At 44.7% G+C, this 20,905-nt stretch overlaps 1 protein-coding gene across 1 annotated transcript in view; it reads right to left on the bottom strand.

The window, feature by feature from the left end:
- The window catches only part of TBC1D22B (TBC1 domain family member 22B), a 1,162,021-nt gene that overhangs the window by 304,716 nt on the left and 836,400 nt on the right, over positions 1 to 20,905 (bottom strand). Inside the window, exon 11 of the mRNA XM_044076529.1 lies at positions 11,971 to 12,098. Within this exon, the coding sequence (XP_043932464.1) occupies positions 11,971 to 12,098 (128 nt within the window). The remainder of the gene's footprint in view (positions 1 to 11,970; positions 12,099 to 20,905) is intronic.

Below are 20,905 nucleotides of genomic sequence, written 5' to 3'. Positions count from 1 at the left end.
TCTTCTAGCTTCCATAATCACATTTAAAACTTGTTGAGGAAGTTGAGACCGGCTGTCTCTCAAAACAGAATATGCCATGCTGTTAGATGAAGAGAGCGAAGCTTGACATTGAGCAGGTGGCCTTCTCTCTGAGACAACAGGTGCGGAATCAAGGGTAAAGGCCATGGAGGCTTCTTTACTAGACTCCTCAGTAATGGGTACCAGTGCTGCCGAGGCCAATCTGGAGCTATTAAAATCATCCTTGGCTTGTCTTGTCTGACCTTTAGAAGTACCTTTGGAAGAAGAGGAAGAGGTGGAAACGCATACACATGAAGATTTTCCCAACTGAAAGAGAGAGCATCCACTTTCCAAGCTGTGTGATGTAACCTCTTTGTGCAAAACTTTGGCAGCTGGTGGTTTAGTGGAGAAGCGAACAGATCTATGTCTGGAGTTCCCCAGGACACTGTCAACCTTTGAAATACATGAAGATCCAGTTTCCACTCGTGGGGATCCATGATTTGTCTGCTTAACACATCTGCTAAGGAGTTCTGTGCTCGGCAGAAACCTTGCCTGAAGAGTTAGTTGCAAGCTGAGCGCAGTCTCCCATAAAATCATTGCTTGCCTGCACAATGGGTAAGAATGTGTTCCCCTTGTTTGTTGATGTACCACATGACAGTTGTGTTGTCTGTTAGAATCAACACCTGCCCTGGAAGAAGTAACTCCTTGAAAGCCATTAATGCAAACTGGACTGCTAACATCTCCTTCATGTTGATATGTAGATGCTGTAGTCTGGCAGGCCACTTGTCTTGTATCCACTTTCCATTTAGATGAGCTCCCAAGCAATGTCCGAGGCATCTGTCGTTAAAATCTGACTCGCCTCTGGCCGGGTCACAGAGAGTCCCTTGTTTAGGTGACATTCCTGAGCCCACCACAAAAATTCTTTTTGAAGGCAAGGTATTATTTGAATGACAGTGTCCAAATCCTGGCAGTGCTGTGTCCATACATTTTGAGATACCATTGTAGCTTCCTCATATGCAGTTTGGCATTGGGAAGCACCAGAATACAAGATGCCATGAACCCTAATGCTTGAAGGACTGTCCTTGCAGTCAGCACGGACTGATGAGATAGTTGATGGAAGTAATGTGATAGACTCTTTTGTTTGTCCGGGGTTAAAAAGGCCATCTGGGCTGCTGTATTCAGTCTCACACCCAGAAAGCACAAGTCTTGAGAGGGTACTAGACTGGACTTTATTTCGTTCACAGAATACCCCAGGCATCTTAGCACTGCTATAACATATTCCAGATGCTGTAGAAGGTCTTCCTTTTCTTGAGCCAGAATCAGGCAGTCGTCCAAGTAAGGATAGATTTGAATTCCTTGTAGCCTGAAAAAAGCTATCACTGGAGCCAGAACCTTTGTGAATACTCTGGGCGCAGTAGATAAGCCAAAGGGCAATGCAGAGAACTGATAATGAAAATTTCCAGCTCGAAACCGCAGATACTTCCTGCAACTTAGCCTTATAGGCACATGAAGATAAGCCTCCTTGAGATCTAAGGTTACCATCCAGTGATCTTTGCCCAGCAGAGGTAAAAGCTGTTGTAACGTCAACATCTTGAACTTTGGAATGTCCAGATAAGTGTTGAGGAGAGATAAATCCAAAATTGGTCTCCATGTGTTCCCCTTCTTTGGTACTAGGAACAGGCGAGAATAAAATCCTAGGCCCCTTTCTGATACAGGGACTGGCTGAATGGCCCCCATCTGGAGTAACTGAGAAATTTGCTTGTGAGCCTCTTTTCTTTGTGGAGGAGGAACGTCTGGCATGCCTTTGAAAGGGGGCAATGTATGGAAATAAAACCTGTAACCGTGGTGAATGATATCCAACACCCATCTGTCTTGAGTAATTAAATCCCAATTTTCTTTGAAAAGAGACAGTCTTCCTCCCAAAGGAGCTGCCAGACGAGAATCTTCTGGCAGCTGAAAAGGCAGGTCATTGGGTCTGTTTACGAAAGGACTGACCCCTGCCCTCACCAGAAGTCTGAGCAGGTGAACTCCCTGTTCTAGGCCTAAAAGAACCTTGAGCTCTGCCCCTACCACGTCTAGACCTACCCCTAGACTGGGAGTCATAAGCAGGATATGTCCACCCCTTAGCAGGCCAATTTCTACTAAACTTGGTGGCTGCACCTGCAAAAATCTTTAACAGTTTGCATAGACTTAGCTTTGTCCTCCATTTTCTTTAAAACTGCTTCCACAGGCGAACCAAACAACACATCAGACTGTAAAGGAGCATCCAAAATCCTTGTCTTAACATGCTCAGCTAAATTCTGATCCCTCAACCAGGCATGCCTGCGAAGAACAGAACTAGTAGCAGCCACCCTCGAAGAGGCCTGTACAGCATCAAAACCACATTGCAAAGAATGCTTACCTACGTGTTCAGACACATGAACTAAATCCAGCAACTCTTTACACTCAATACCTTCCGCTAAAGCATCCACCTTAGATTTCAATTGCGAAAGGAGATAATTTTGATATTTTAGCATGTGAAACTGACAATTCAACGCTCTCATGGCTAGAGTGGAAGAAGTATACACTTTCTTTCCCCACCTATCCAAAGCCCTTGCCTCTTTATCAGTGGGAACAGGATTTTTAACCACAGAGGCCTTAACACCTTTAGGCCCCTGAGAAACAGTTTCTGGATCCGCCCTAGGACTCTTAAACAAATACTTATGAGCTTCGGGCACCCTATAGTACCTATCAGGTTTAACAGGAGCAGGAGGCAAAGAGTCAGGGTTCAGGGAAGCCTCTGCAAAAACATCTTCCACCACATTCAACACAGGAGGTATAGCTAAGGGCCTATGTTGGGGTAAAATAAGAATTCCCTAAGCCTTTTCCTGGAATCAGAGTAATCTTGGCCTTCCCATTTAAAGTGTTCTCTCATGGAATGCAGAGTCTCTGAAAATGAGAAATCCTCAGGAGGAGAAGCTGTAGGAGTGGAATCATCCACATCAGAATCAGAATAAGGAGGAAACTCCTGCAAATCTTCCAGAAGACTCTGAAGCCTCTGAATACTGTTCCAAACACTCAAACTCAGGTTCCACCCTAGGCCTCTTATCAGGAGGGGGCATAGAACCTCTAATCATAGTAATCAAATCTTCTGCCATTTTAAGCATATGTTTCTTAGGCACAGAACCTGAAGTGCTAGGAGAAGCCCCACTGAAGCTAAACTTGCCCTACCTCTCAAAGAAGTTTTGGCAACAGAAGGAGAGGCTCTAACTACCTTGGGAACAGAGGGAAGAACAGTTACGTGAGAAGCCCCTCAGCCTGGCCTACCTCCTGAGAAGGCACATCCTGTAACAGTAAAGTCTCTGCCTGAGACTCCAAAGAAACTCCTGGCAATACCTCTGGCTCCACTGAGCCTTCTAAAGAACCGGCGTCCGGGACTGCCGGTTCATCACCCCTAGGCTTCCCTGTTTTGTCTTTGCGCTTCTTGACGAAGCGGGCGGAGCATCCGGCGGCATTTTATAATTGCAACGCTTCCCAAACACTAACCTGGCACAGTCTAACCTCCTCTTAATAGTGCGTTTGTTAAACCTAGCACAAGAGCGGCATCCAACAACGTCGTGCTCAGGCCCTAAACAAGGTATACACAAGGTATGGTAATCCCTATGAGGTATCTGTTTCCCACAAGAAATACAGTTATTCACTTTTTCTGACATCCGGTTAAATACTGAGGCAAGTAAAAACCAAAATGTTCCCCAACGGGGTACTTAGCCAACTCTGATTCGGTCTGATACTCCGGTTTCGGAAATATTTCAGAACGCCAACCTGCACTCGCAAAACTGCTTCTGCATCGGACCATGCGGCAAAAAAGACTGAGGATATGACGTCGGTCATGCGCATTAGTACCCTGACGTACTGACGTCAGTCTAATGCGCCCTGACCGACGTCAGCCATATACTCTGGTATTCGGGCCGACTGGACAGCGGACTACCCAATAGTAAGGACTGCAGCAATGTGGAACGAAGAACATCTTGAAGAAGAGCATAGAGAGTTAAATAGCAATGGTGGGGATATTATAGACAATTGGGAGGATTTAAAAACTGACAGATAAGGAGCAGTTTCAGATGACTGAGAGGTATTATTGGAAAGGAGTAATAGGCCATAACCTCGGGTTCTGGCAAATATAAAAGCACCTCAAAATATCGTAGGGAGTCGACAACAGCAGAAAGCGGTGAGCTAGTTGACACAAGCAGAAAGTGGAAGACCATTTACAGAAAATAAACAAGGGAGTGAAAAAAAACTCATAGATTAACATTTAAAGCAATTCTAGATCACAAAAGCTCAAACAGTGCAAAATAGAAAGGGGAATGTGAAAATTTGGGACCCCAGGATGGGCAGGATAGAAAAGGAGCCATAAATATCTCAAAGGCAATTAGAGATTTTTTTATAAAGATTTACAGAGTACATGGAAAATTAATGATAGGATCAATCAAATGGCAACTTTCATTGAGGAAATGAATCTGTAGTTGGCAGAGCAAGAGGAGGAAAGTGTGATAGCTCCAATAATGTTAAATGAAGTGAAAAAAACAAATCAGTAGGAACACTAAAGGAAGATTTTAGGGAAGGAGAGACTCCCAAGACAGTGTTTAAAGCCTGGGAATTACCCTCTGTGGCAACTGCTTGGATGCATCCCGCAATCCTGCACAAGTCCCTTGCCATCTGCCAATGCAGAAGACAGTTATGAAAATGAACATTTGCTAGTTGAGGATAAGGACATAACACTTGGGGACCATAAGGCTATTTTTAGGGGGGGGACTTAAATCTGGGGGGATATGACAGATGCCTGTCTGCTGCTTTCTTCTTTTTCTGATGGTGCTCTAGTACAGGCCCATAGCTGTAGCGAAAATCCTTTTTCTAAGTACCTGTAGTGGTCACTCTCAGCAACCACCATTCCCTAAGATTAGATGTAGGAAAGATTCTTGTCTCTTTGGGAATTAAGTCAGAAATGTTGCAAATTATGGCAATATTTTATATCATGCTTCTTCCCTAAGCAGTAAAATAATGCAACCCTTGGTTCTGACTTGTGAACAGGATGGATTACGTAGTTTAGGTATAAAATGCAGGAACTTTTCTACGAAGAATGCAAGGACTGAAACTCAGACTCTGAATGGCAGAAAAGAACTGATGAGTTAAAGAGTGAGGTGTGTTGGCATCTTGTGATTCTTGATACCATGAAGTGTGACAATGTATGCTGTACACTGCGAACGTGGGAGCTTCTTAAAAATGAACAAAGAGAAAAATGGATATCCTATATATAAATCCAGCAGTGTCCCCAGTATCATATTTTTTATTCCACTTTACATTTAATGCAGCTCATGATATACTTAGAACACTTTTACATCTCATTTAACATGATGAATGGGTTAGCTGTGCTCCATTTAATGCTAATGTTCTGTCTAAAGAATAAGAAGTTATGTACGTACCATAACGTTCCATGTTAGTTGTCCTCTTCTCGCCTTCTTTCTTGCTGGATGGGTTCGGAGCCGACCCTCGGCTCTGACTCGGCCAATACTAAAGCTCGAGAGCTTATTCCACCGGCTCGAGGCTCCCCTATATCCCACAATGCTAGGCGGTAACTACTCAGATCTCGTTTGATAGCTAAAACCAAGCAGTTCTGGTCTCCATAGAATGGAGAAGAGAGAAAAAGAACCCACCTCTATATATAAAACTGTTGGTAAACTACCAGAAACATAAAAAGGGAGAATAGAGGTGTTAGAACATGTGGGAAGGAAAAAATCCCAATGAAAGATCCCAAATATTCCTATCGGTCTGTCCAGGCTAGGGGGAAGGAGGGTGGGACGCAAGAAAGAAGGTGAGAAGAAGACAACTAACATGGAACGTTATGGTAGATACATAACTTCTTAATGTTAAGTTGTCAATCTCGCCTTCATTCTTGCTGGATGGGACCGCGTCCCTAGCACCTTACCCCAGGTGGCCTATCGGAACAGACTCTTGAGAACAGTGGAAACAAAGTTGGCACGGTTTCTGGAGGCCATATCCAATTTGTAATGCAAAATAAAGGTATGAGGAGAAGCCCATGTGGCTGCTGCACAAATGGAATCTATTGGTAGCCTGTCCTGAAAAGCTACAGATGTAGCTAATGCCCTAGTTGAATGAGCTGTAGGTCTTGAAGGCAGTTTTTGATGTCTGATTTCATAGATGAAGGTTATCATAGAGGTAAGCCATCATGAAAGGGACACTTTAGTAACTGGAAGGCCCAATTTCCCTTCTGCATAAGACAGGAAAAGCTGATCAGATTTCCTGAACTGTTTAGTCCTGTCTAAATAATATCTAAGTTGGCGGTGGACATCTAGAAATTGTAACTTTTGTTCCGACCTGTTGGAATAATCAGGGAAGAAGACGGGGAGATCAATCGTCTAGTTTAGGTTTGCCTCAGAGGAAACCTTAGGCAAGAAGGACGGATTAGTCCGGAGGGACACCCTGTCTTTATGGAAAACTAAGTAAGGAGGACGACTGCAAAGAGCATGAAGTTCAGATACCCTTCTAGCTGATGTTATGGCTACTAGAAAAAGTGTTTTCCATGAGAGCAACTTAAGAGGGCATGAAGCCGCTGGATCGAAGGGGGGGAGAATCAAGGATGCTAGGACCAAATTCAAGTCCCATTGAGGTAGGGGATCTTTGATTGGGGGCTTGAGCAGAAAAAAACACCTCTTAAAAAGGCTTTGCAGAGTTTATGGGACATGATACTGGAGTCCGAGACACCTACATGAAAGTTAGATATAGCAGCTAGTTGTACTCTAATGGTAGATGAGGAAGAGCCTAAATGAAAGAGCGATGCCAGAAAGTCTAGGATAGACTGGATAGGTGCAGTGAAGGGGTCTATATTTTTTGATGCTGCCCAGAAGGAAAAACGTTTCCGCTTACTATTATAAATCCTCCTGGAAGAAGACTTGTGAGAGGCTATCAGGATGTTACGGACCAAATGAGAGATTAAGGGAAGCCTGGCTAGGGTAGGAATCGGAGAAACCACGCTGTGAGGTTGAGAGATTGAAGGGAGTGGTGCAGCTGGCCCGACTGGTGGGTCAAAAGATCTGGCACCAGGTCCAGATGCCAAGGCTGCTACAACAGGTAATGATGGAGGAACGGAAACCATATCTGTCGAGGCCATTAAGGGGCAATGAGGATCATGGTGACTCTCAAAGCGATAGCTTTCTGAATTAATTGAGAGATCAGTGGAAAGGGGGATAAAGCATACAGAAGTCCCCGGGGCCAATCGTGGACTAGAGCGTCTCTGGTGGGATGGCCTGGTAACGGGAAGAGAGTGAAGAAGTCGTGACACTTGCTGTTTTGGGGAGTAGCAAAAAGATCGCAGCAAGGCCGGCCCCATCTTTGAAAGACTTCTTCCAGCACTGATTTTTTTTAGAGACCACTCGTGAGGAATGAGAATGGCCCTGCTCAACTTGTCCGCAATCACGTTGGACTTCCCGGGAATGTGCGTTGCTATCAGAAAACGCTGAGAAGAAATCGCCCACTGCCAAAGTCTGAGTGCCTCTCGACATAAGGGGTAGGACTTGGTTTCGCCCTGTTTGTTGATGTACCACACTACGGACATGTTGTCCGTATGAATTGCAATAGTCCCTGTGGGAAGAGAGTCCTGAAGGGCTTGCAATGCTAAAAGCACTGCTCTCATCTCTAAGACATTTATGTGCAAGTGGCACTCGAAAGGTTGCCACGTGCCCTGGACTGTCCTGCCTTGATAATCCCCCCCCACCTGATCAGGGAGGCGTCCGTTGTCACCGTGGCGATTGGGGGGGGGGGAGAATGAAGGGTCTGCCCTGGAGAACTTGAGGTGATGTGATCCACCAAGACAGGTGATTCTTGCATAACTGAGTTAGTAGGACGATGTGAGACATCAGGAGCTGTTGGAAGGACCATGGAGTAAACAGCATCCACTGGAGGATCCGCATGTGAAAACGAGCTAATGGGAGAAGTGTAATAGTAGCTGCCATGAGTCCTAATACCTTCAAGACTACCCTGGCTTTGACCTTGTTGCATTAAAGTAGAAGGTAAACTTGTTTGCGGATATCTAATACTCTCTGCTCTGTAAGTCTGGCGGAAAGATGGACTGTGTCTAAGGTGGCGCCTATAAAGGTAATAGATTGACAAGGCAACAAGACAGATTTTTCAAAATTTATTGAAATGCCTAGAGCTTGGCAAGTTCGGATGGTGAAGTCTCTGGATAGAAGCAGTTGAAGTCTGGTGGTGGCGGTAAGGAGCCAGTCGTCCAAATATGGAAACACCTGGAATCCTTGACGTCTCAAGTGAGCCGCGACCACTGCAATGCATTTGGTAAACACTCGGGGAGCTGTAGTGAGATCAAAGGGCAGGGCTCTGAACTGGTAGTGACTGGCTCCCAGCCTGAAGCGGAGAAACCTCCTGGAGCGTCTGTGCATTTTGATATGGTAGTACGCATCCTGAAGGTCTATCGAGCACATCCAATTGTCCTGACCCAAGAAGGGTAGAATGGACTGTAGCGTGACCATCCGGAATTTTGTTTTTTTGATATAATTGTTTAACTTGCTGAGATCCAGTATTGGTTTCCAGTCCCCTGTTTTTTTTGGTACCAAAAAGAATTTGGAGTAGATTCTGGATCCTTGCTGGTCTGCTGGGACTGGATGGATAGCTCTTTTTGACAGCAGCTTTGATATTTCTAATGCTGCTTGTTCCCTTAGACTGGGTGGAACATCTGGAAGGGATCCTTTGGGGTGGGATGGGATGTGAATAAAGGGAATTTTGTAACCCTCGGATATGATTGACTGTACCCATTTGTCTTGAGTGAGGGAAAGCCAGGCTTTTGGGTACAGTGATAATCTTCCCCCGACTGTCTCCGAAGGTGGACAGCCGGGCAGCTCCTCAGGGATGCTGAAAGGGTTTATCAGAGAAAGCTTCTCTGCTACCCTGGTTTTGCGGACCACCTCTGCCCCTAGGGTGGCATCTATTGTTATCCCCCCCTCTGCCTCTAGAGGGGAATCGACCTTGTGTGTCAGATGAGACTCCCTGTGGTTTGCGGAACCACATCCCCCCCCCCCTGACCTTTTGGATAAGGTCTAGAAGGGGTAGAAAAACAGACTCCCACAGCAGAGAGAGTCTTACCTTCCAGCTCGCACCTAGTCAATTTATCCTTCACCTAAGGTCCAAACAACGTTGAGCCATCAAAGGGGGAATTGGTGAAGGACACCTTGTAAGGGTCCGCAAAATTGCAAAGCCGCATCCAGGAGTGACGTCATAAAGCTACACCTGTGCCTGCGGCCCTACTCGCCCCATCAGCCGCATATGAGATAAGCCGCATGGAGGAGTTGACAATAGAATTCAGGGTTGCCAACTGGGAGTTCATTTTGTCTTGGAACCCCTCAGCTGTTGGATCCTGCATGGTCTCACCCATATCCTTGAGCAAATCCCTCTGGAGACGGGTGAAGTGACACAAGTAGTTCAGCGACCGCATGGAAAAGGTCGCTGATGAAAACATCCGCTTACCGTACCTGTCATTGGTCCTTATTAGGAGGATGGACAGGTACCGAAGGATCGGCTAATTCCTTCTTAGTGGCTGCGACCACCACCATGGCATCAACAGAGACACCTTTAGATAGAAACTCTTTCTCTTTAGAGGCAGTAATAAATTTTGACGGCCTCCTTGGGGTAGGTTCCACTGAATCAGGGGCCGTCCAAGCCTTCCTTGCCACCACTTCTATAAGGGGGGTCAAAGGGAGGGGACACCCAGGAGGTGGAAGGGCGAGAGCCAAACGCCTCAAGGTAAACCGACTCATCCTCTGAAGGGTTATGGGCGGGCCAGTTCCCCCTCTGTTTCAGGATTTCAAGGATGTCAGCAAAAGAGACATCCTCAGAGGGGGACTGAGGGGAACCTTCAGATTCCTCCAAGTCGTTGTCAGAGGTGACAGACTCAGGTGAGTCAATGTGCTTCCTCTTGCACTGTCTCTTCCGAGGGGGTTCTCCTACCAGATCAGGAGAGGCCTCGGAAGAGGAGGATATTCCCAATGGGGAAACCTGAGGAGCTGGCTCTCTACGGTCTGTTACAAGGGGGTGGGTAGAAACCACCGCAGACACTGAAGAGGGAGGAGCTGACGGAGCTGATTGTGGGGTAGACAATGGGTCTAGTGCGCTCCGCATTACCTCGAAGGTGCCCTTATCAGCCAAGGCCAGAGGTCCCCGCTCCGAGGAGACAAGGACCCCCCCCGGTACTGACAGGGACGGCTCCGAGGCCGATGTCGGAGCCGAACTCAGCAGTGCCGACGCCCCGAGAGGGAGAACGGGGTCGGACAAGGGTCCGATGCCACTCGCCCCCTCAGAGCCGATGAGGGAAGCTCTGCGCCAAGATCCCTCCAAGGAGGAAATCGGAGCAGATGACTGAGCCAAAAGGGAAGGTATCGGCTCCGAAGCACCGACAGCCACGGCTCCGATGAGCCCCGGCTCCGAACTCAAAGGAGTCGGAGGAGGAATAGAATCAGGGATGGGAATAGCCACTGACTGTTGAGTAGGGCTAAGCAGCATTTGGGCCAGTGCCTCGGACTTGAGAAGTCTACTCACCACCCTTTGTAAGTCATGGTCGAACAGCCTGGAGGACTGAGAGGAATGAGACCTATGGCTCTGCTCCGACAGAAGAGGGGATCCCGGAGCCAAGTGGATGGAGCCGATGGAAGGGGACCTAGACCTCTTCTTTGAAGGTGGCTCCGATAAGCCTATCGGAGACAACTGAGTCTTGACAACCTCGTCTCCGGCCGGAGCCGAGGTAACGGTATGAGACTTCGAAACCTTGACTCCAGCCGGAGCCGATGTTGAAGCAGCTTTAATGCTCCCAGTAGCTGGCGCCGACGGCCTGGAAGTCTTAGAAGGCTTCCCCGATGCAGACTGGGTTGGGGGACCTTCAGGCTTTAACAAGCCTCGAAGTATGAGCTTGTTTTTGCGTTCCTGCAGGATTCTAGGGCTGAATGCATGGCAAACAGCACGAGTCCTGTAGGTGCAAAGGTCCCAGGCAATAGACACAAGAAGTGTGACCGTCTGTCAGAGACATTTTCTGACAGCACGAATCACACTTCTTGAAGCCTGAGACCTTGGAGTCTTTAGACATCCTGAAAAGGATGTATGAAACACAAACACAACACACAGACACACCCTTTAACCAAATAAAAATCCAGTCACACTGAAAGGACAGAGGAAAAAAAAAAAAGGGAGTGGGCCAAAGGCCTAAAAGTTAAAAAGGGGATAAAACTGGAATTCAAACACAAGGGGGACCCAATTTAAACTAAAGGGATACTCTGTATAAAAACTAAACTAAATAGAAAAGATAGGGGTAGAAATTTGAAGTTTTTTAACAAGAAAACTCACTAACCTGCCAGAGCTGGTAGAAGAAAGCACCTCGTCAGCTAAGCGGCAAACGAGATCTGGGTAGTTACTGCCTGGCATTGTGGGATATAGGGGAGCCTCGAGCCGGTGGAATAAGCTCTCGAGCTTTAGTATTGGCCGAGTCGGAGCCGAGGGTCGGCTCCAAACCCATCCAGCAAGAATGAAGGTGAGATTGACAACTTAACATCATGCATTTTACCTCTCACTGTCTTGATTTATAAAAGTATGTTCAGAACAATATCACAAAAATGATGGAAAAAAACAGATTTTCATTTTAGAGTTCATACTGAGCTGTCTCCTCACTATCGATGCAAGTTGAACAACACATTTTTTGTAAGCCCTGTACATGTACCACACAAGTCCACATTCATACTTACATATATATACCACTCACAGACCTGGAGATTATATCTAGGTATATGCAGTCAGTAACGTGTTTTTTTTTTTTTTTTTTTTTTTTTTTTAAGAGTACTGTACATATAATACTGCTCACAGAAACTTACCATGCACTACGGCTGTGCAAGTTGTGACTACATGGTACAGCATATGACTGCTCACCTGATAAGTGTCCCATAGCCTGATAGTGCATCTTAGTGGCAATTCCCTCATCAACAGATTATTCATCCAGCGAAATGCAAACTGTAAATATTCCACTTCATAGCGGGCAAAATGCTGATGGACCTCCTCTGAAAAAGAGATGCAAATATGATAAGACAAGAAAAAAAGCAAAGCAACTGCAGTTCTGGCAAAAGAGAGAAAGAAAATTGTGGTTTATTAGTGCAGATTTTTGCAGTTTACTGTTCGTCCTCCCAGTGCATGAACAACATTTGTTCTATACATTGACCTGTTACCTCCTCCACTGCAAATGAAAACTTATGTGTGCTCATCGGCATATTATCCATCCCTCCACCAATGAGAGCTTCTTTGGCATGCTGTGCACTAGTCCGTTACATTTTCATCTGCCAGTGAGACCTTTGGTGTCCTCTGCACCAGCCTTTTCGCCCTACCTCCTTCTGCCACTCAGAGCTTCTGCAGTGTTGTGTGCACTGGCCTGTAAACCATTCTCTCCCTTAGTTAGAAATTCTAGGGAGCTCTATGCAACAGCCTATTACCATCACTCCCACTGCCAGTGACAACATCTGGGAATGTGTGTGCACTACAAGTAGCTGTAGTATATTTAAGCTGAATGACATCTGGATATCTAGAGCAACAGTCAAACAAGTTGACATTATTTTACTGGAATAAGTAAATTCCCAACTTTAACCATAGTGATATCAAAGTTTACATGGAAGTAGCTCCTCCTTCTGGTTTCAATTCCTATACATGCTACAAAAATACAGACTTGTTCCATTTGCAGTGTCATGTTAGGCCAATGTATAAAATATAAAAGTTACAGGTTTACAGTAATGGCAGATCTACACGGTCATGGTTCATCCTTCTCTACTGCTATGACAGCAGCTTCTGCACACAATTACCTCTGCATCAATGCCAACCTTTCCCAGGCTTCAGCTCCTCCCCCAATCACACAATTCCTGACGTATCACCATCCTTTCCAGACTGGATATGGCCACTCTGAGCATGACACGAAAACAGCCACAACACACATAACCAATCCACACTCACTCCATGCTAAGGTGGGGGTAGGTAGGAACTGTAGAGGATGGTGAACCACACAGATAGTACAGCTGTGTACACTTACCATAAATGTAGAGCCTCGAGTGTATTCACTGTTGCAGTCATCACATTTGTGTTATCTGCCTGCAGGTAGCCCTCAGTTGGCCCGAATACCAGAGTCTTGGGATTTCTGTGTTGGATGCTGTCGCCTCTTCCATGACGTCAGGTTGTCAGGGGTATAAAACATGCAGCAGGTTTTTACTGCCCCAGATGTCAGGAGCCCCCAAAATAGGAAGCAATTGCATGGTGTGGAACACCTCCAGTAAAAAGTAAATACCATGGCCATAAGATATGTCCAAAAAGAGTAAAGGTAGAAAGCATAGAGAAGTCAGGAGGCTGGAGGGAGGCTAACCAGGACTGCAACACTGTGAAAACACTCGAGTGAGTTCAAAGCACAGGAAATACACGTCTTAAGGACAAAACAGAATATGACGATTACTACAGCTTTCTTCATGCAGACTTTTTGGGAATCAGAGAAAACAGGGGAAAGATGTAATGAAAACCCAGACGCCACTCCTACAAGGGTGACTTTGGATCTCTGAACTGGTGGGCAAAAAGGGAAAAGTTACGTGCTTGAGGAAAAAGTCATACAGAGGCTTCCCAAATGGTTTAAAATAAAAAAAAAAGTTATCACCACCTTCTAGCTTTGGGACCATTCATATTCCATCAGCAGGCATCTAATGAGCCAGCCCACTAAGAAGCTGGGTCTGCGAATATGGCTACAATCAGGAAACGGAAGACAGCCCAATCTCATAGTCCCATCAGCAAATAAAGTATTAAACAAATCTCAATAAGATTGCTGAAGATCAGTTCTGGAGAAACAACAGGAAATAGCTCACAAAGCAAAGGAAAAAGGACAATGGGATGGTTAAGGCCTATCTGCAACCAAATGGGACAGAAATTCGAGCACAAAAAGTGAAACTGGCTAGGCTTAAAATGGCATGCAAGAACAGCTAGCCTAGTACTTACCCATGAACCTAAAAAAAAGCATTGCTAAGAAGCAATCCAAAAGCTAAGTCCGGAACCACTTAATGATCTGATGGGTGGCAAACAAGGTCTGGGCAGGATGACAGTGAATGTGGAATTATGGGACTTGGGAAGAGGTGATGTCTAGGAAAGTTTTGCATTAGCACCAGGCCAATTGCAAGCTAAGCTAAAGGTGCAGCCATACTAGTAGAAGAGGATGAACCAGACCATATCAGATCACTGTCTCTCTCACACTTTGGCATTCTGAGGTAAGATTCCTGTACCTTTGGCAGCATTTAGCTTCTTAACTGGCAAGGAATACTACTTTATCTCCTCTAAAAAAAAAAAGGCCTTATATTCAGGATAGTTCTTCTCTGAGCCCAAAATAAGTCTTGATTAAAATATGAGTTTGCTGCCCACTGTCTGGCTGTCCTGACATAATGACTCCCTGCAACCGCTTTACCAGCATTTGTCTACATTTTCACATTTATTTTATTATTTTTACAGTTTCTAGGGTTTTATTTTCATTTTACTTTCACAATCTTGCACACCTCCACCCCTCAGTTACAGATACATTATTAACTGAACACTTGTCAATTAACTCACACAATACATACATATGGCTTTTTTCCAGTGTTGACAAATTCTTTTAACAGTTTGTCTCATGTCTTTTGCCACAGACTAGACTACTGCTAACTAAGAAGCCATACAGTTGTCCAAATTCCAGGCTTGGGTACATAGGATGACAACAGATTTTCTATACCCATGTCAATGTAGCAGTTAGAACATTATTCTGCTTTGCATAACTTATTCTTTATGGCATCTCGTAGGAAGCTACTGTAACTGACTGATGGGCCCTCTACTCAGTGTCATACACGCTCTTGAAAATGGATCTTTTCCTTAACCTTCACTGCTTTGAATGACCAAGCATGCTTTGAAATCCTTCACCTAAAAAGAACCAGTGGTAAAGCAAACACCTAAGCATATTCTACCACATCAGCACCACCAAATGGCTTGACAGATACCTAATCAAATGTATCTCATTTATGAAATATATTGCTCTTACAGAGCAACCTTTTAAAACGAGTTTGGATGGGTGATTGCAAATTTTTACCTGGGATATATGGAGAAAGTCTACTTAATGGGGGACACTGTTAGTCTCCCAACAGTACTAGGTGAGGTGGCTGTACTTCTCAATGATCTTTTTTGGTCATAAACTTAGTAGGAGCCTACGAACAATCATGTATCATGTGTCTTAACTCGCTGATGTATGCACTGTATTTTCTTGGACCCTTTGATTTCAGGTATAAAACAAAATACATCACATTCGTTACATTCTTTGGCTCACAGTATGCCTGGAATTTTTCCATACTGCTGACTCTTTTACAGAAGAAAGGAATTAAATAAATGAACTGATTCCTTAATTACAATATCAAGAAACATGGTGTACACTATGTTTTCTGTTTTGTCCTTGAAGCCACACAGTGAGATGATGCTGAAACCAGGACTTCTGATTCTCTGTCAGAATTTCTCCTGCAAATTCTGATTTGTCAGTGATTGAATGACCACATCAAACCAAAAACTGAAGCAGTTTCATCTAAAAATGTTTCAGAACACTACACTGAAACTGAAATATGCATTTTCAAACAAAATCTTCTCTGTGCAATTATGAATTAATGAAGATTTTTTTATTGGTGAAATGTGAAAATTGAACTTATGAAGAGTAAGTTTACATATAACCATGTCTTACTAAGGTGATTTGCCATGGAGCAAATAATGAAAAACCCAGGCAGATGAAAATTAATCTGTGGCTTCTTCTATATCTGACAGGAGAAAATAATACAAAACTTAGAATTTCTGACACCATCTCAGATTTGCAGTGTAGATTTGTTTTAGCACATACATCAGGCTGAAACATGAAAACATTCAATAGGACATACAACATGTACACAGAACTGACCAATATCGCCAACATCCTGGCAGACAGGTTCAGTGCAAACTTCACTCCCTCTCACCCCCAAAAGGGCCCATAACCATACCAGAAGAATGCAGAGCCCCTGAAATCACAGACACTCAGAGTAAAACAGCCCTCTCCAAAGCCAAAAATACAGCATCAATAGGACTGGACGGTGTCCCAGGCTGTGTCCTACATGAGCACAAAGGCAAACTAACCCCTCACCTAAACACACTGTTGAAACTCAGCCTCTCCACAGGCTACGTACTCAGAGTGGTGCACAGCAATGGTTATTCCGCTCCACAAAGGTGGAGTCATAACAGACCCCAGGAACTATAGCCCTATAAGTCTGACTAGCTTGGTCTGCAAGGCTGTGGAGCGCATCATCATGGAACTCATTAACAGAGACATTGGGAACCTCCAAACACTGGACCCTACCCAGTTCGGCTTTAAGGGCAGATCATGCCTCCTAAACCTGGTGGACTTCTTTGAGACAGTTACCAAGGCTATAGATGAGGGAAAGGTGGTACACACAGCCTACTTAGACCTCGCAAAGGCCTTCAACACCATTCTCCATTCTGGTATTATAGACAAGCTCACCAGCCTGAACATAAACCCCTACATCACAAGATGGGTTGCCAACTGGCTCACAGACAGAACCCACATGGTGAGAGTTGCGGAAGCTAGGTCTGACTATAAACCGGTTACAAGTGGCATTCCCCAGGGCTCAGTCCTAGGACCCCTCCTGTTTGGCATATACGTCTCAGATGTACAGGCAAGCACAGGAGGACTATGACTGACCAAGTTTGCAGACGACTGCAAACTAGGGGCTATAACTGACTCTCTGGCTGACAAAGACATCCTCCAAAAGGGGGTCACTGAGACTGATACCTGGTATCAAAATCATGGCCTCAAACTAAATGCCAAAAAGTGCATAGTCATCCCTTTGGAAAAAACTAAGTACCCACAAACTACCACATAGGTGGTAGTCCCCTAAATACGGAAAATGTAATAAGGAATCTGGGGACCCAAGTAGATAGTAATCTGTCCTTTGATAATCACATTGCCAAAGTGGTTGGGAAATCCTTCTATGTGGCCCACTTAATCACAAAAGGGTTCGCATCCAGATCAAGAGAGGTAATTGTGCCCCTCTACTCATCAATCATCAGACCCATCATAGAGTACAACGCCCCATTTGGGATGTACCTTACAAGCAGGGTTGCCAGATTTCCAGCACCCCAGGTAGGGACAAAAAAAAAAAAAGAAGGTCGGTCACGGCAAGTGAAAACCAAAAAAAAAGAAGGTCTTTAATGCGGAACACACAGAGCTTCTCGTGTTTAATGCATTGCAGTTCCGCATTCAACACAAATAGCTCCGTGTTTAGCGATTTTTGATTGGCCCGTATACCAGCATATGGGCCAATCAGGTCGCTAAACACGGAGCTTCTCGTGTTTAATGCGGAACACAAGAAGCTCCGTGTTTAGCAATTTTTGATTGGCCCGTACGCCAGGTATACGGGAGAATCAAAAAAAAAAAAAAAAAACAAAGCGGAGGCTGGCCGGGATTTAAATGGCAGGGCGGGACTCGGGATCAGGCTGCTGATCTCGGGACAGTCCTGCCCAAATAGGGACGTCTGGCAACCCTGCTTACAAGACACCTGCAACAGCTGGAAAGACCACAGAAGTACCTCACCAAGAGGATCACTGGCCTCAAACAGATGCCCTATGCAGCTCGACTGAAGAAACCCCAGCTGTACTCAGCTGCATACCACCTACTCAGAGGTGATCTCTGCCTGACATATAAAGCCACGTCCAACCCAGAATTGATGGACATGCTCCACCTAAAGAAAACCATATCCCCTCGAGCCACATGCTTCTAGGGATCTAAACCTCACCACAACAATAAATAGGACTTGCCAGAGGGATACATTCCTGTCCCAGAGACTTCCCATGCTTTGGAACAAGATTCCAATCTACATTAGGCAGAGCTCCTCGCCAACACTCTTCAAGAGAAACCTTGATGAGTGGATGGGAAACAAAGTTTACCCTGGGGATCACTTCAATGGCTCTGTTGGACACAGGCTCAAGGAACTAATCTATGGGGGCGGCGAAAGTCGGCACATTCTGGTTAGGCTTATAAATGCCTTCGGGCAGATAGCCTAGTACCTACCTATGAACCTATGAGAGATGCTTCATCAGGCATTTACTCAAAGGTGCAGAAACCATGTAAATCACATGACTCTCACTCCAGACTGCCTGTACTTCTTAAAAGAATACTGCATACGTTACTAATATGTTGCACTCACCATCTCCATCAGGCCCTTCAAGTCACAGGTCTCTCTTAGCTAAGACATTTTCTCCAATCCTCCCCTACGCTTCTCTGTACCATCACCCAAAGACATCCCTAAAACATAAGAATTAGCTGTGTCTGCTTCTCATTTTCAAAAAGATGCAGTCTCTTCCATGTTTTGCCTTTTGAGAAGGGGAGTTTATAAAACCATTTGAATAGTATCTCACTTGCTGGTTCCAAAGCTTGATTCATGCTTTTCAGGCGTTAAGTTTCCAGTTTTTTTTCTCATTCTCCTCTGACTTTTGTCTGATACCTTGCTTCATTAAATCTTTGCAGAGAGTCTTGACTATCCCTTTTCAAAGCTTGCACCACTTGTGTAGTGTTCTTGGTGGTGGTGGTGGTGGTGGCTTCCTCTTTTCTCCATATCCTTTGAGCACTTTGTCTGCACCGCTGCCCTACCACCTATTTTAAGTAATGGGAAGACCACCACTTATGCTTACTGAGGAAGCTTAAGCTTTCCTTTAAACTGGGTGGCACAGTGGTGTAGTGGTTAAAGTTGTTGCCTCACAGCAAGAGGTTCTCCAGTTTGATTCTCAGCTGGGATACCTTCTGTGACGAATCTGCATGTACTCCCTGCATTTGCTTGGGTTTCCTCTGGGTACTCCAGTTTCCTCCCACATTCCAAAGACATGCATCCAAAGCATTTCTCTCCAGGCCTCCACTGAAAATCGGCTCTCTCCTACTTGGACTTTCCCAATCAACAAATCACAGGAGGTTACTAGGCTAATGGCCCTGGGGCCCTTACAAGCCTAGCCAACAGTTTATCCCCAAAAAAGAAACCTCAGTCAACACATGTTGCTCCCGTCAATGAGGGACACAGGTGGAACCTCTGGGACAAATTTGTGGTTTCCCATCCACTCATCAAGGTTGTGCTTGAAGAGGGTCAGCAAGGTACTCTGTTTGACATGTATAAGGAGTCTATTCCAGAGACTAGGCAGCCTCTGGTAGAGGAACCTTTGCATTTAGGTATACTCACCGCACGTAAGTGTAGAATGTGGTTCACATCTACAGTGCTACAAAGCCTTGATCCTTTCTCCAATGTACCTGTACACTTGGAAAAGACATTGCCTCCTAATTTATAAAGCTTGGAGCCACTGTGTGTTCATCTCGTACTGCATATGGTCCCCTTGTTTAATTCTTCCACCCTTTTTATTAAGAATTAAACATCTAACAATTGAGCCACTCCTACCACACAGTGCTATAGATATATTTTTATCTGTAATACTCTTCCAGTATTCTGCTTTATGCTGCTTTCCTCTCACTTACACTATAGAGCTGTGCTTTGAAAAGTCTGCCGATTTCCATATAGCAGACTGATCATCTCCTGCACAGTGGAAAGTATAGCCTATTTGCTCCACACCAACCACCAACTCCCCAGACACACCAAATCCTTCAATTTAAACTTTTCTCTCCAAACTCACATCTTCCTTCTTTACCCCTCACTTTTAAAGCAACACCAATACAACTTACACAATCTGCATTAAAAAAACAAAACAAAAACGCTGCCCCGTACTGTTTCTATTCCTCAGCATTTATGTAGCAACTCTCACAAAATCAACCCTCTTCCAAAATGCTCAAATACTCAAAAAAATCACACTTCTCTACTCTACTACTTCCTAGACCTCACAAACCACTCTCAAATCTGTTTCTTACACCTAGAAACTCACACCTTTTATAGTACACATGCTATATCACAGGAAATTACATTTCCATCACACACTCAAAAAGAAAAGTCAAATTATCCTTCTAACTCCCTTACTCAACTCTAACATATTACTTCTACTTCTGCCTGCACAAATTTATCGCCATCTCACCTCAGTTATCTATTTACTACTCATTATGACAAACGAAGCCAAACCACAATCCACAAATTGCACATAAAACTCTACGACTAACTACAACAACTAACTAATCTGTCTTGTGCTCTAACAAATGCCCAAAGTCTGCATAACAACTTGAACAAGACTGACTTCCAAGATGGCTGCACAACTGAGTAACAGCTTAATTCTAGATCTCCCAGTGTGGAAAAAGGAACCTGGCAGAGAAAGCCAGTTGGCCTAGATTTCTGGGTAAATGTCAGTAACTGGCAAGTAAGTGCACTGCCTGGATGCCAGGAAAAAAGAAATATGGAGGACCTGAAGGAAAATCAGCTATAACAGGTGACAAACAGTGACTGGGAAAAGTACTGTAGCTTGTCAGCAAATAGCAACGCAAGCTCCAGATATGACTTCCAGTAACCTAGAGGAAAGTATAAGGCAACTGCAGACAGACCTGACTAAAATAAATCAACCACTGATGGAGTATATTAACTCAAACAATAAAAGGCTGGAAAAAATGGAAGATGCTTTAAGCAGATATCCAGATAAGATAAAACTGCAAAACTAAGAAGCTGAAATGAAGAGAAGGCTGGCGGAATACGAGATTGCACAAGAAGAGATGTTTCAAAAACTAATAGAATTGGAGGACACAGCACATAGGGAAAACCTGAAATTTTCTGCTTTACCCGAGAAGCTGGAAGGAACAGGCTGTATTAATTTTATGAAAGCACAA

The sequence above is a fragment of the Protopterus annectens genome, chromosome 7.part0 (assembly GCF_019279795.1).
Source record: "Protopterus annectens isolate FY-2018-M chromosome 7.part0, PAN1.0, whole genome shotgun sequence".
NCBI classification, from domain to species: domain Eukaryota; kingdom Metazoa; phylum Chordata; order Ceratodontiformes; family Protopteridae; genus Protopterus; species Protopterus annectens.
This window is presented reverse-complemented; position numbering and strand designations above follow the sequence as displayed.